General features: G+C 32.5%; 1 protein-coding gene across 1 annotated transcript in view; it reads right to left on the bottom strand.

The window, feature by feature from the left end:
- The window catches only part of LOC129216375 (acid-sensing ion channel 4-A-like), an 86,753-nt gene that overhangs the window by 35,678 nt on the left and 35,175 nt on the right, over positions 1 to 15,900 (bottom strand). Inside the window, exons 5-6 of the mRNA XM_054850588.1 lie at positions 6,381 to 6,541; positions 3,736 to 3,834 (exon numbers count right to left, since the gene is read on the bottom strand). Coding sequence (XP_054706563.1) covers positions 3,736 to 3,834; positions 6,381 to 6,541 — 260 coding nt within the window. The remainder of the gene's footprint in view (positions 1 to 3,735; positions 3,835 to 6,380; positions 6,542 to 15,900) is intronic.

Below are 15,900 nucleotides of genomic sequence, written 5' to 3'. Positions count from 1 at the left end.
ATACTGTTTTAAAATGATAGGTTCATCGGTAGGACCGTCTTAAGAGATGACGTCTACCCCCCAGGGCGAGTATTTTCCAACGCGAGGGGGGCTAATCAACTTCGTTTCTGGGGGGGGGGGCAAAAAGGAATTTGCTTTAACACTACAGTACACAATAGCTTAACGTTCACATGAATTGTTTACAAAGGATGTTACACTTCACCTTACCCTCTAACCTCGTCACATCTCACGCAATGTTCGATGAACATATTGCTATAACGAACGCATTTATTTGGACCAAAATGTGTGAATTCACATTTCTTGTAATCCCCTCCTTCCCCCTTGAGAATAACTGTCAGAAGTTCATGAACCCTGAACCCTCCCTCCCTACCCCTTTCAAGCGTGACATCATTTGTGAACGGCTCTATGGTTTGTTCTAAGTCACCAAAATCGCACTAACAATTGCTTTAAAGGAAAAGACCGGCTCCCAACCCCCCTCCCTCCTGGATAGCGCTAGTCAATTTTTTTATGATCATGTATGTTTTTGACAAAGAATCATATCGCACCCCAGCCAGGAAAGTTACACAATTCAAAATTTCGGAAAACCGTACCGGCTATTGATTTATAATCTAAAGTTAATGCCCTTTCTTGACACAAAAATCGCTAAGCTAGCTAAATAGTGCGAAGGGGGGGGGGCGTAGAAGCATTTCATCAATAGTAACACATCATTAAAATTTTATAATTTGAAAGAATATTTTTGGAGTTTATAGTATGCATTACGTATCTATAGTTCAAAAACTAATTAACAAACATCACATAATAAGTTGATTGTGCATATTGTAATTATTTGAGACTAAATCGCTCAAAATTACTATTGCGTCAAACCTTAATTTTCTCCATTGCTGTTTTTTTTTTTTTTTTGGTTGAGTCAATTTTCTTACCAATGTGAGATATTGTTGAATAGATTGACGATAGCAACTTTTCTTGCTAAAAATAACGCATTTTACATTCAGAGCCAAGGACGGATCCAGAAACTATTCAAGGAGGGTGTGATTGATTCCATACCCTTACCCTTTTATAAATTCGCAAACCTCCACCCCCCCCCTTCTAAACACCATGAAAGATCGTCTCATTTCAGTTGTTTTGGGGGGGGGGGCTTCCTTTTCTACAAAACTGCGGAGGAGTGTACCAAACTCCATCCCTTAACTTAACGCCATCAAAAGTGTCCCATAATAGTTCATCTTTCTTTTTTTTTTGGGGGGGGGGGGACTTCAATTTTCGAAACTTTCCTGAGAAGAGCCCTTGAACCCTATAACCCTATTTAATATCATCTAAAATCGTCTAAAATTGAGTTTTGGAACTTTGAAATACTTCCTATGCAAAGTTCGGATCCCTATTACTAAAGTTTTAAGATACGTGCTGCAATTTCATTTTCCAGACAGCATGAGCTTCGTAAAGCTATTGAAGATAGGCTAAAACAATTTTCAACTTCAGTATTCAAATAGGCCGTGGAAGGTTTCTGCATCTCGACTCAAGGAGGGGGCGATCGCCCCCATCACCCCTCCCTTGTTTCCGTCCTTGTTCGGAGCTGTATTAGAATACGGGCAGCAAACTTTTGCCTATTTTATGATCCCCACACGTAACGCTGTTCCGTAAAAGTACTGGAAGAACTGAATTACTTTTAGAGCAATCGAAAAAACTTGAAAAAAAAAAGCATATTTATTGTTTCGTATTTGCAAAAATAAATAGGTCAAAACGTTGTTTCAGGCATTAATTAACTTATTCTGCAGATAACCATATTGGCATGTAAAAAGCTATAATTTTTGTTTTGTTTCTTTTTTCATTTCTGAAGAATAAAAGCCATATTGAAAAAAAAAAATAGTACTAAAGTACTGAAATGTGTCACACAGAGTGCAACTTACCTACTGTGGCTTCCAAAATTGTTCGTACGCTTTAAATGTATGTGGTTAAAAATAAAGTGCCTAAGAATTAAAATTGTAGTTAAATACTTTTTCATACTGTTTCTACATGATTACATCAACCCAACATTTTTTACAAAATATTGACTGTTTGAAATGGGTCAAAAATGAGGTGACAGAAAAATATTTTCAGAAAAATTCGAAATTAAAGTTATCGTCTGTCGTTTTCTTTTTTTTTTTTTTTTTTTAAGTGGCTCGTATTCGCAAAGTAACAGCAAACACAATTCGAAAATGTATTAATTCTTTATTATATTCGAAGTAAAACAGTTCGAAATATTGCAAAAGTAGTTCATTTATCCCATATCACTGTGTAATATTTAATAAACGCTTTAAAGAAGAAAATTGGATCGAAAATAAGGTGAGAAATGGTTGACCAGCAATATGTGATTAGAGATTTATAATTAGAAAAACTGAAAAACCCACGTTTGAAGAGCTGTGAAAGTTTCAGCAGAATAGAAGGAAATATTTTCCTTCCAATTTCACCTGCAACTATTCAGTGTTTTCAGAAAATGTTTACTTAGCGTGAAAAACAGAAAGTTTAGGATTTTCTTCGCAAAATCAATGATAAATTAACCCGAAACGTACAGAAATACACTGCAAATCTTAAAAAGACGCACATAGAATCTTACGATATCACGTGTTGGGGGCGTGGCCAAGTCTCAACTGCTGAAAAACGGACAATAGATATTCAAGGGGAAAAGTTCATGTGACTAACTGAGCCAATCAAAAAGAAAATTGTATGCCCCTTACGAAGTCTGAGTACAAATTCCGAACTTCAGTCTTCTTGAGTGCTCTATAAAGTTAAGAAATGTAAAGCATAGAGATAGAAAAGGTCGGGGAAAAACGGAAAGTTTGGGAGCAGAAGTTTTTCCGTTTTTTCCGAAAAGGGTTTATTTTTACTCGGGGAAAAATTGAAAATTTTAATTTTTCTGTTGCAAAATAATGTATTCAAAATTTTACAATATGTACATTTTAGTGTTTTTTTTTTTTTTTTTTTTTTTTTTTTTTTTTTTTTTTTGTTCAATACTCCACTTGAAAACTCTAAATTAGGTATATAGTTTAATTTCACTGTTCACCAATGCATTATTTGCTGCTTTTCTCACTAAAACTGTTGTCAAACACAGTAGAATTAGTTACTTTTATCTATAGAATTAGTATATCAATATTATTAATTAGTGTAAATGTTTTAGTAAAAAGTGTAATGTATTGCCATTTAATTGGTGCTATACATATGCACATACTATAAATGCATGTAACTCCAAAATAAAAGAAAAACAACATCCTGTTTAAAATCTTACAATTTACGAAAAAAAATTAACAAGGGTTCTTTTTTTTTTTTTTTTTTTTTTTTTTTTTTTTTTTCCAAAAAAAAGCTACTTTCTGTTAAAAAAATTCATTGAACAATCAATCCCATTTTATTCAAAATTAATGATTGAGTGATGATTAGAATGATTTGGATAAGTGTTGGTGTTTTGCACAAAGGAAGCTACGTGCTAACTTTTAAATAGGTTTTAAAATCTCATATTGCTCTTAAAAAGAAAGAATATAACATGGATTGCACATATATTTTTAAACATTTAATATATTTTATGCTTTCTAAGAAAATATAAAAAATAAATTACATTATAATGAATAAAAATTCAGTTTTTCCATTTTTTCAAGTTTTTCCAGAAAAAAATCAGATAAAAGCTGGGTTTTTTTCCAGTGTCTCAAATTTCTGGAAATTTTGCATTTCTAGTAGAGTGCAAAAATAACCGTTAAAATTCTTATGTCATACCTTTTGTGTTATAGGCCCCTTACCACCATTGGCATGCCACTGAGACATATAATCGGTGCAGTTACTGCTGTAAGGCGCAGGCAGTAAATTTTGTTGAGCCTGGTAATGAGAAATATTGTATGATTATTTTACTCTCGAAAGTAATATTGGTGCGAAAACAATTGCACCTTAAAAATAATTTTCTAAATAAACATTCGAGCACGTCCGTTCCAGTGCATTGAGAAAAATATTGTTTTAATCCACAATGTGTTTCAATTCCAATATAAAATTATTTTTATTATTAAAAATTAATTTCTAAAAATAATGGCTGTAACCAGGTTTTTTTTTTTTTTTTAAAGCGGAGCAGGGAGACCTTTTAAGATAATGTGATGATATTTTTTTACTATATTTTCATATTATTTTTAGGTAAAGAGCATTAATGATTTTCTTAGTTTCATTGAGATGAATCTACAGTTTATTTAGTGATAACGTACAATTACTGCTGCGTGAAAATATTCAATTATGTGAAACAATACTTTTTCAAGAATAAATCGTTACTTTCGATGCATGATGAATTTTTAAGAATAAATAAAACCAGAATGAGAGAATTTATTCTGACTAAGCAGTCTTTTATTCAGATTTAATTTCTTGAGTTATCCAAACAGTTATCATCGTTTCATAATGTTGGTTATCGATTAAGGTTTCGCGAAATTAATAAAAGAAAGAGATGCGCTAAAATCTTAAAACCTTGTGCAGCAATTGATGTCATTTCTGCACTTGCATTTCAGACCAAAAACTTGAATACGCATTAATCTCTACAGTACACAATTTGGAACAAGAACTTTTTAAGCTTTGCATACGTTAAAAGGATTCAATGGCCTTTCAGGGTTACAATAATATTTGTACATTTTTATTACAAATCAAAAATTTCAGTTTTAGTTGAACTTTACCGTACTCAGTTTGGAACAATAACATTTGCAACTTTGAATGCGTTAAAAGAATTTAAAGACCTTTCGAAGATCTCATTAAATTACAATGACGATTCTACGCTTACATTTTAAATCAAAAACCTCGATTCGAATTACATTTTACTCTACACATTTTGGAACAAGAGCTTTTGCAACTTTGCTAAAAGAATTTAAGAACCTTTCAGGGATCTTATTAAAGTACAATGGCATTTCTACATTTGTGTTTCAAATCAAAATTACAGTTCAAACTAAAATGTACAGTACTTAGTTTGGTGCCAGAACGTTTGTAAGTTTAAATATATCAAAAACACTTAAATACCTTCTCAGAGTACGTTAACTACAATCAATTTTACATTTGCATTTTAAATCACAAACCTCATTTCGAAGCAAGTTTTACAGTAGAGTAGAACAGGGTACGTTTACGCAGTACCCTTTTTTCAGAACGAATTATAACTGGAGAGCCGACAATCATAACAGATTGATGCTGTGCCCTTGCAAATATCCTCACAAGTTTTTGAACATCAATCGAGTTTCTGTATAGCATGCAGAAAAAATAATCTGTTTTTACCAAATCGAGTAAATTTTGAATTGAACGTTTTAAAGCTTATTGTGAATAAATAATACTTAGTCAAGAAAGAACAAACATATAAAAATTAGCAGAATTTTATCCTTTATTGAGATTTGTATTTGTATGAACTAAAATGTAATTTTTTTGCACGTTAAAAATAAATCGAAACTTGACGATGGGGCAAATTTACGCGTTGACGTTTGAGCACCTTTACGCACGTTCTTACTGTATCTTACTTCTAAACGTGCCTTGACGCTTTTTTCACTCCGAACTGTCTCAAATTATTTTAGTATTTTCAGACTATTTAGTTTTGAAAATCACCATTTAATTTTTAATTGAGTTAGAAATTCGTATCTTGTAGCTTACAATCATGTAGTGCTGCCTTCACGACCGTTCAGCTTCTACTTTATACAATATTCAGTCTGTAATAAATTTGCTTTATTTTATAGTTTGGTAAGACATTATGTTCACATAACATCCCGGCTAGTGTTATGTATGTCCACAAAATACTAACCGGGGAACCACGTTAGGTGTCAAAATAAATACGCGTAACCGTGCCCCGTGTCCGGGGCAAGTTTACGCAACCGACTTGGACTCAAAAATATTTTTTTAACGGTTAAAAACACAAACTGGACAACAACTGAATATATCAATTTTTACTCTAATAACTGCTTCATAAAGCCACAACGTCTAAACATTTTTAAGTTAAAACATAAAATTTAGAAAATTCATTGAACAAAATTCGCGTAAACGTGCCCCGGTCTACCCTACTCGGAGCAAAAAAAATTTTTGCAAGTTAGAATGCATTAAAAGCATTTAAGGACCATTATGGGGCCAAGTTAATTACAATGGCACTTCTACATTTGTATTTCAATTTCAAAATCTTAGTTCGAGTTGTTTGCGTATGGTTTCAGTAATTTTTACGAAAAGAGATTCTTGACCTTCTAGAGAATGAAATAAAAATAAATACTTTGAATGCTGGATTCATTTCTGACTAAGTCACACACAGATGATCGGCAAGTGCCAAGTTGACGCTGTCAGATTTAAGAATCGTGATTATGAGATCATTCTAATTATCTCAAAATTGTTCTTATACGAAATTTCAAGAAAAAGTTGAAAATCGCACTTACGAGTCTGAGGTATATCCTATATATGTTTCCCATGTTTAGAAGCTGGCCGCCGCTCATGGGAGAAGGCACATGGTACGGAGAATGAATGCTTATCTGAGATCCCCTGGTCAGGTGATATGGATGATACTCCCCTACTTCTACGTTCAAATGCAGCCTGATGACTGACAAAGAAAAAAACATCATTATTATTTCACAAACTTGACAATACCGATCCGCATTTCAGTTCGACACATTTCCCATCTTTTTACTTTCTTCTATATCTAATATATAAGAAGAAAGTATTGGATTCGTGCAAATTTTCGAATTTCGAATTTTGACGGATTCGAACGTTTTGAGGTGTGCTGAGTCCATTTCGACTATTTTTGGAAAATGTCTGTCTGTCTGTGTGTGTGTGTGTATGTGTGTGTGTGTATGTGTGTCACGTCTGTGTGTGACCAGTTTTTTGTGGCCGCTCTACAGCAAAAACTACCGCATGAAATCGAACGAAACTTGGTACACATATGTGCCCCTATGTGAACTTGTGCCCATTGGTTTTTGGCGCGAATTCCTCCAAGGGGGGTGGAGCAATGGGACGTTTTTTGAGTTACGCGTGATTGCTATTCCTCAGGAAGTAACTGGCGGAATCAAACAAAATTTGGTCCATATGTTGCCATTAACAGGAACAGGTGCTGATTCAATTTTGGTGTCAATAACTCAAACGGGGGTTGAGCTATAGAACGTTTTTTGTCGTCAATTGTGACTGCTGTATCTCAAGAAATAATGAACAGAATGAAAGAAAAATTTATCGGCAAGTAGCCCTTAGTGGGTATAAGAGCTGATTTTATTTTGGTGTCAACAGCTAAAAAGGAGGTAGCGCAATCGCCCGTTCTTTTTTTCCATTGTGAGTGCCCTATCTCAAGAAGTAATGCAACGTTCTGGTTGAAATTTGGGATATATGTGAATACATATGTAAACAGGCTTTGGTTCAATTTTGACGCCAATCGCTCCAAGAGGTGTGGATTTTTTTTTTTTTTTTTTTTTTTTGAATAAAAATAGCTTTATTAATGCAACAATAAGAAAGATAAATCGTAATAGATTGTCGTCTGCGTATTTCTCGTGATTTTAATTGTATGGAAATGATCGGAAATATTATCTCAATGATTTAAAATTTTTAACTGTTGCCATCTTATGTTTGTTAACAAATAAAATATTTGTAATTAATTCAAGCAAGGCTTTTAAAATAACTTTCAATTTTCGCTCTTTGCTTTGCTTTTGCAATAATTCAGACATTGGAATGGTCGTCAAGTTTTTGCATGTGTAATTTTGTTTTTGTTGGGAATATTGCTTCCTCGTCAAGCATGGGGAGGGATCAGAAAAAAAAAGAAAAATATAGAAGAAAATTTCGTGATGGCCACAACATACTAGTTTACATCATGATTTCTAACTTGCTATAATATGCAATTTTCTTCTAAGTGCATAACCATCAGGCTTGCAGAGTTGAAGTCGGAGTTGTAGTCAACAAGTCGGGGTTGGGCCGATTTTGGGGTCAAGGAATCGGAGTCGGGAGTTGAAGGTTCAAAATTCTAAGAGTTGTAGTCGGAGTCAGTCATTTTCCTTCCAAGTCTAACTCTACCAGTGCTTGCGGATTCGGGGTCAGAATCAGAGTCGGACTGATTTTGGGGTAAAGGAGCCGGAGTCGAATGTTCTTAAACTCCCAAAGTCGGAGTCGGTTATTTTACTTCCGACTCCGCAGCCCTGGTAACTGACGAATTCTACCTTCAGGCAAAGAACAACAACGATAGAAGTCTCACCACTAAAGTTCTACACTTTAAGAAGCAAAAATACAAAGATTTTTTGTAAATTGTCCAACTGAAGGAAGTTATTAATTGGTCACGCATAGTTGTCAACATCACGTATGAAGTCCCCCCAACTCCGTCCCATTTCTCTCAAAATATGTAATACTAGCAGTAACCACACGGCGATGCCCGTGCTAACCCCAGTAGCACCAGAACGTTCAAATTTGGTACAGAAATCGTGTTATTGGTCAAATGACGGTGTTAAGTGTCACTTGTTCGTTATATTCGACGTACAAAAACAGTAATATTATCACGGTGCCGTTTCCGTGCTAATATAACGTAATATTTGACGGCATCAAACCGGTGTTAATTTTACCGTTCAATTTTAGTGCTAATGCCACCTAATTCGAGCGCCCTCTATCTGTGTTTACCTCGGAATAGTATAATGAGCTAGAAGTTTCCTTGGGATCTTCTCTTCGTTCGAATACATAAAATTCTGTAAAATTGGATGTTTCTTTGAAGATTAAAGAACACAGCAATGGATTAACTTTTGTCAAAAGTAAGTAATCGAGTTAAATTAAGTTGGGGTAAAAATCCTAGTTACTTTGTAATTATTGTTATAGGTTAGGCCTATGCCGAAAAAAAAGCTAGCGATCTTATCAGTCCTATTTATCAAATTCCGTGGCAATTATTATAACTTTTTTTAAAATCTTCAACATGTAAATTTTATACGCAAGTCTAATTTTATTTTATAAATTTGTTAAAATTTGGAGATGGGTGGTCTCTTTTATATGTACTGAATTTTATCCGTTTTTCTGACCTTCGAACATTCTGAAAAAAAAAAAAAGCTTATTCTGTTTAAAAAAAATATTCATTACGAATAATTTGATTAACAGAAAAAGGTTCTTCGTTCAAATATTATTTTAAAAAGATAGATTTATCTCAAAAGAGTCAGTGTTATAAAAATAAGATTCATTGAATAAAATTTAATTCATTCTATTCTAAAGCAAAACAAAATGGCGAGTAGCCATATGTTGCAGATTTGTCTGATGTTAACGCTATCACCTGCCGCTTGGAATTTCCCCCTGCTCATGCTTCAACGGACAGTAAAAATCAACAAATTATGGAATTTTAAACGGATAGGTAGGAAAATAAAATTATTATTTTGAAAAATAAAAAAAAAACCTGCCTATTATTCTACCATTTTGGTTGTCGAATCGTAGAAATGTTTTGAGGTAAAAAATAACCATTCAGGGAATAATTTACGGGTATATTACTACATTAATTGTTATTTTTAATGAGTTAAGTTTTTGTGAATTATAATCTATCGTATTTCTCTGATCAGAACTAAAAAACTCGAACCCTCTTTCAGGTTTTTTTTTTCTTTCCTTCCTACTTGATCAATACTTAGCAATTTATCAATATGATTATTTAAAAAAAATCTTAAAAGAGCATTACATCATTTTCCGTGGCGTGAGTTTCATTGTTGATGACATCAGGAGCGTTACTCGATCATTGGCTATTATATATATATGCGGATTAATTGGGAATTTTGTCTTCTTATTTTAATTTTAATTTTAGGCAATAAAAGCCATAAACGGGATGGATATGATTTTTAAAATTCCTTTTTGATTGTTCCTAAAATGTGTAAAAATGTATCATGTAAAATAAAGGATATTTAATAATTAAATTTTGTATTGACTTTTATGAGTTTCTTAATTCATTTTTCTGTGAATATGTTATTCTGATTTTATTTAGTAACGAGTATAAGAATATAATTCATATGAGTTATTTCTGAGGTCTAAGAAACGTAGGGGAATGTGGGGTAAAGTGAAATAGGAGGGCAAAGTGAAATGGTGAAATATTTTACTCTGGCTTTTACCGCCACTTATCTGGTGTTATTTTAATTATATAATAGCACATGTTGTCTATTACAATCAGAAAAAAACCCCACCGGAGATAAAAACAGAAGGTAATACATTCAATTTTTAAACATTGATACTCGTATTGTAATACTTTGTAGCAAATAACAAATTATTTTTGTTGTTATAAAATGATAAAGTAGTTCTTATTAACATTTAGCATATTAATTGAGACCTTCTAATATTCAGTGCAGTATTTATTAGTTAATATTTAGCTTATTTGTATTTTGAATATTGTTTTACAATTAGGCAAGTACATGCTGGGCAAAGTGAATGTAGCAAGGGAAATAATTTATTTCGTTTAGTCGCTCTATCCTTTACTGAATCACTAACGTATTCATTTGTTAATAAATTCATTTGCATTACTTCATTTAGTAATTCGATTATTTATTCATTCATTCACTTATTTTCTTATTAATTCACGCTTTTATTTAGTTACTTTTCTTCATACATTAATTAATCTATTTAATTATTCGCTTTAGCAATCCTGATTTTTTTAACGAAGTTATTTGATCAAAAATATTTTTTTATAATCGAATAGAAAATAATTTATTAGGAAAATATTTTATCTTTCACTTTGCCCTATGAAAAAAAAAGTGAAATTTTTCCACTTTTCTTTTAAAATCACAACTTTACTGCCAAAAGTAACAAATACTGTTTTAATGACAGTTTTATTATAAAATACAACGTTCTTTCTTTATGTACTATAATTTTCAAAACAAATCACCAATTTGTTCATTTTGTAAAAGCTCAGTCATCTTAACTGTTTTCCTGTACCACATATTCGACTACTTGCATTTTACAGAGAGAAAAAAAAAAGGAGCAGGAAACTAAGGGTTTCAACAAAAAATTCTCTAAGGGCTATTTCGAAGTACGTATATTGTCCAATTGTAAAGTTCGGAATATGATTTTTTTTTTTTTTTTTTTTTTTGCCATAACTATGTAATTTGCTGTTTCCTTGCACAAAATTTTATTCTAAGTTAATCCTAACAAACATATAAACTTAAAATAAAGCAATGTGCTAATCAAACAGCAAATTGTATAGCTATTTTTGCAAAAAAATAAAGTATGATATTGCGGATTCTACATTTGGACAAAATACTGTGAAATGGCCCTAAAATCAATCTGAAAGTTTAGTACCGCAAACTGGCTTAAAGGGTGAAAGTCATTGAAAATTTGAGATATTTTTCAAATACTTTAAAAAAGATTTTATTAAAGTAAACTTTTCAAAATTCTAAAAGTTAGTTATCAGACCAACTGGAAAAAGAGAAGCAAGCACTTCAAAAAACTTCCTCCTAGCAATTTTTAGACCCATAATATTTTTAATAAATTTGCTAACATGTTGTTTTATTTTCTTTTGAAAATATCTCTCTCCATATACTCGTATGTAGACTACATATCAAAGTCGTACATTATTTGAAAGTTGTACGTAATTTAAAATACCTATTTTATTCATTGAATGCATTTTAATTCATTCTTGAACAGGGTTCACCAAACCTTGCTCAGTTCGAACTAACCCACCCGGGTTTTTTCACTTGAGCCCAGTTGAAAAAACCCTACTATCTCGGTAGCGTGGGGTTTTTCAAAATTTACAGCATATTGCAACATTTACTTCAGCAATAAACTGAAGATTATAACTATATTAATCGTATAGTTATAATCTTCATCCAAATTTCTAAAGTATTAAAAATTAAAACTGCTTATGGATGTTCCAATTAATTAACATACATTTTTTTAAGGAAATCAAAATGAACAAAACGTATCTATTTCAATCACTTTCAAACATTTTTTTCTTTCATTGTTGCAAAAAAATGTTTTAATAAACTTACAGGGCATCTTTTTTAACAGCAGATCAAGGAAAGGTTGCAAATTGAAAAAGTTCAATCTTTACTAGTAATGAAGCTGAAAGTCTCTCTGTCTGGATATCTGGATGTCTCTCTGTCTGGATGTCTGGATCTCTGTGACGCTCATAGCGCCTAAACCGTTCGGCCAATTTTCATGAAATTTGGCACAAAATTAGTTTGTTGCATGAGGGTGTGCACCTCGAAGCGATTTTTCAAAATTGGATTCTGTTCTTTTTCTATTCCAATTTTAAGAACATTTTAATGATTAAAATATCATAACGTGGAACCTTAACATGGGCGAGCCATTTAACATAGCAAATTGGCGAGAAATTCATCATCCATTATTCGTAAATATACAGGCGAACCAAATGACCTTTTAATTTTCTACATGGGCAAAGCGGTGCGGGTACCACTAGTAATGACATAAAATTCACCAACCTGTGTGATGACTACACCAGATTCTTTAATTTATAACTATACCAGAATATTTATATCATATTCTGCATTATTATGTGTAAGATTATTTTGTGACTTTCTAATTATTAATTTTAATACAGTTAAAATTTTTATTTCCAACTTCTCATGTCGAAGGATTTAAAATACATGTCATAATTCATGTTTATGGTTTATGCTGTTTCCTTTATCTTGAAACGTTGTCATGAATTTAAAAATAAAAAAAAAATATGTTGCTACTAAATGTATTTTTGAACTAAAGCAAAGAGTACTTTTTTAAAATATGATAAACCTGCATAAAAGTATCTGCGTAAACCCGATTAGTAAAAAGGAAAATGAGCTATAGGGATTTCGCCCCCATAGAGGGGTGGACGAAAATTTCCTGTGTTAAATCTTGAGCATCTAATGTCTTCTTTGTCAAATTTGGCAAATATACAACATAAACTGGGTTTTTGTATAAGGGAATTTTTTTTTTTTTTGGGGTTTCCGCTCCCATAGGAGAGTGAAAACTATCCATGTGAATCCTGGAGTATCATAGGACCTCTGTGCGAAATTTGCAGAAATCTGATGTCAACTGAATTTTTGTGAAAAAAAACCCGCTCGGAGTGTTACAAACATAATAATTGCGAAGATTTTACCAGTGAAAACAGAATATTCAATTACGTGTTGTAAACACCAAAATGAAACGTCTTCCTAGCACTTTAACATAACGTACTATTCCACGTTCAAAGTTGGTGCAAATGGGGTGGTACAACACCAGATTTCGACGTGTTATACGACATCGATCGATGAGACACATAGACGCTTTTTAGACCGTTCTGAGAGAACGTAATTTGAACGTGTCGGATGGTGTGCTCAGAACGTGTTATAGAACGAGCTTTGAACGCCTCTGTGCTGCTTGGGAAGAAGTTAAAGGAAGTCCATCCCCAGTAGCACCAGAACGTTCAAATCTGGTACAGAAATCGTGTTATTGGTCGAATGACGGTGTTAAGTGTTACTTGCACGTAAAATTAGACGTGCAGCAACAGTGATATTATCACGGTGCCAGTCTAGTTCTGAGGGGACGTCATATTAGACGTTCAAAAAACGTTCTAATGACACGGTGTTATTCCCTTGTTAAAATAACGTAATATCTGACGTTCAGCTGTCACCGCATCCGAGCGCCCTCTATATCTGTTTACCGTGGAATAGTCACAGAAACTTTCTTTGCTTACCAACTTCAACCACTTTCGGAGCAACTGCTGAAAAACAATCCGAGCAAAGGATTATTCTTTTATCAAAAGTAAGTGATTAATTTAATTATAATTACTTTTAAATCTTTCACATGTTAATTTTGTTTATAAATCGAATTTCATTTAAATTTTGACTTAATTGGGGTTTTTTTTTCTTAGCTCCGAACATTCTGCAAAACTTAATTGTTCCATTTGTATAATTTAATATCAATGGCTATTTCATGGATATATTTTTCGCTAACGTTTCTTTGTGCAATTTTCATTTCTGATCTGAATTCGAATCGATTGCTACACTTATTTTCCTTAAAGTGGTTGTTTTAGTTATTCTTGTTTTCGACTATGAATTTTAAGTTGCAATAGAGTATACATATATATTTTGTTTTTGCTGTATTTCAGTTTTTGATGTATTTAAAATGCTTTATTTTAAAGTTTTTATACTTTTAAGAAAGTAGACGGCTCACATAATGATTCTATTATTGCAAAAATAAATCTCCAAAATTTTTATGAAAAATGTGTTGCTGCTGTAAAATGTGATACATACTGTACAGAAATCAGAAAATTAGTATTCTTGAATGTTGAGACAGAAAATGAGTCTAAATTATTTAAAGATTTTTTCAATTTAAAATATTCATGATAAAGAATCAATTTTATCAACAGAAAAGGTCTCAATCAAAATAGTACCTAAAAAAATTATGGCGTTGAAAATGGTCAAGATTATAAAAACAAGATTCGTTGTATAACGTATTCAATTTGTTCTATTCCAGAGGTTCCCAACCGGTGGTTCGCGAACCCCCAGGGGTTCGCGAGGTGCAGAAAGGGGGTTCGCGAAAATTTCGGTGCAATGGCGGATTTTTCCTAGTTTGGTAAAAAATTATAAAATATTCAATTTGCACATTACTAAATTTTTTTTTTAATTTGAAAACGCGCCAGACTCTTGTATTAAGCTCAAAAAAAAAAAAAAAAAAAAAAAAAACTTTCAGCGGTTTTATAATCTTGGTTAAAAAGAAATTTTCTCATTTTTTTTTTCGATAGACAACAAAAAGAGATATCCTTCCTTCTTTATTGCGAGGCGCCATGCAGAAACGTTGTATTAAGCTGTGGCGGGGATCACGATGACCTTAAAAAGGCGCCATCGCGTGGAGTCAATCAAACAATATACATAATATACATTAGGGTGGTTCGAAAAAAACGTTTTTTCGAATTTGGTATCCGATTACCCCTCAAAAGTTGCAGTTTTGTACCCTGAATTCGGAAAAAATAATAAAAAAATTCTAAATTATCATCTATAGTTCGCGCATGTCGCCTAAAGTTACGAAAAAATCAATCTTTTTCAAAAATTTTCATAATGTTGAAAAAAAATTCTAATTATGTTTTTTTTATCCAACACCAAAAAAACAACAGTATGTAACATATATTTGATTTTAAAAATGGTTTTATTGCTGTTTTAAAATAATTTTGGTTCGCAAAAAAAGTTATAAAATGGTAATAAATCGGTGAATTCGGACATTTTTGACTATATTTAAATCACATCGCTGTACCAAAATTAATAGTTAAAAGGTTTTAACTACACTTAAAAATGAAAGTGTGATCGATGCATGTATGTTTCTATAAAAGTCAAAAATAAACTAAATTATTCGCCAAGGCCGTGATCCACGCACTAAGCCACCGCAGCACGGCGCCTACTTGTCGCGACATGCAGCACACTGGCCGAGCTTGTGCTGACATGAAACCATACCGCACCCGTTCCTCACCTCACAATCCGTCAGTCAGTCCTAAACAATCAACATGGTGTCTACCAAAACTTCTAAGCGTTTGAGTCTTTGTCCAATTCTTGGTAAGTCAAAACCTTTTAGTGAAAGTGTTTTACCCACACATAAAGATGTTTTGTTAGCATGCATTGAGGAAACATCAAATTCTGCGAAAAATGTACCCTTTTCCGAGATATCTCATTGTGTTGGTAATCAAATAGAAAAAAATTACAGTAAAGCTTCTATACCAACTGTAAGTCATCAACGTGTTGTAAAATTAATTAAAGATTTGCATGCAAGTATTTTACTTTGAAAAAATCATTCAATCGTGTTAAACAAAAACCTAACTTTAAGAAAAAGCTTAACGAGTTTGTCAGTGAAGCCAATAACAAACTTTTTGACATTGCTTTCTGCAAATGTGTTATGCATTTTACGTGTTCATGTGGTAAGAGGCCAAACTCTTGTAATTGTAAAATAGTTATGGATTGTAGGTGTGATAAGGAAAAGAAAATCCCTATTATTGAGAGAGAATTTATCTATGACCAA

The sequence above is a fragment of the Uloborus diversus genome, chromosome 2 (genome assembly GCF_026930045.1).
Source record: "Uloborus diversus isolate 005 chromosome 2, Udiv.v.3.1, whole genome shotgun sequence".
In the NCBI taxonomy this organism is placed as follows: domain Eukaryota; kingdom Metazoa; phylum Arthropoda; class Arachnida; order Araneae; family Uloboridae; genus Uloborus; species Uloborus diversus.
The sequence above is the reverse complement of the archived record's forward strand: the minus strand, read 5'-3'. Positions and strand labels throughout refer to the sequence as shown.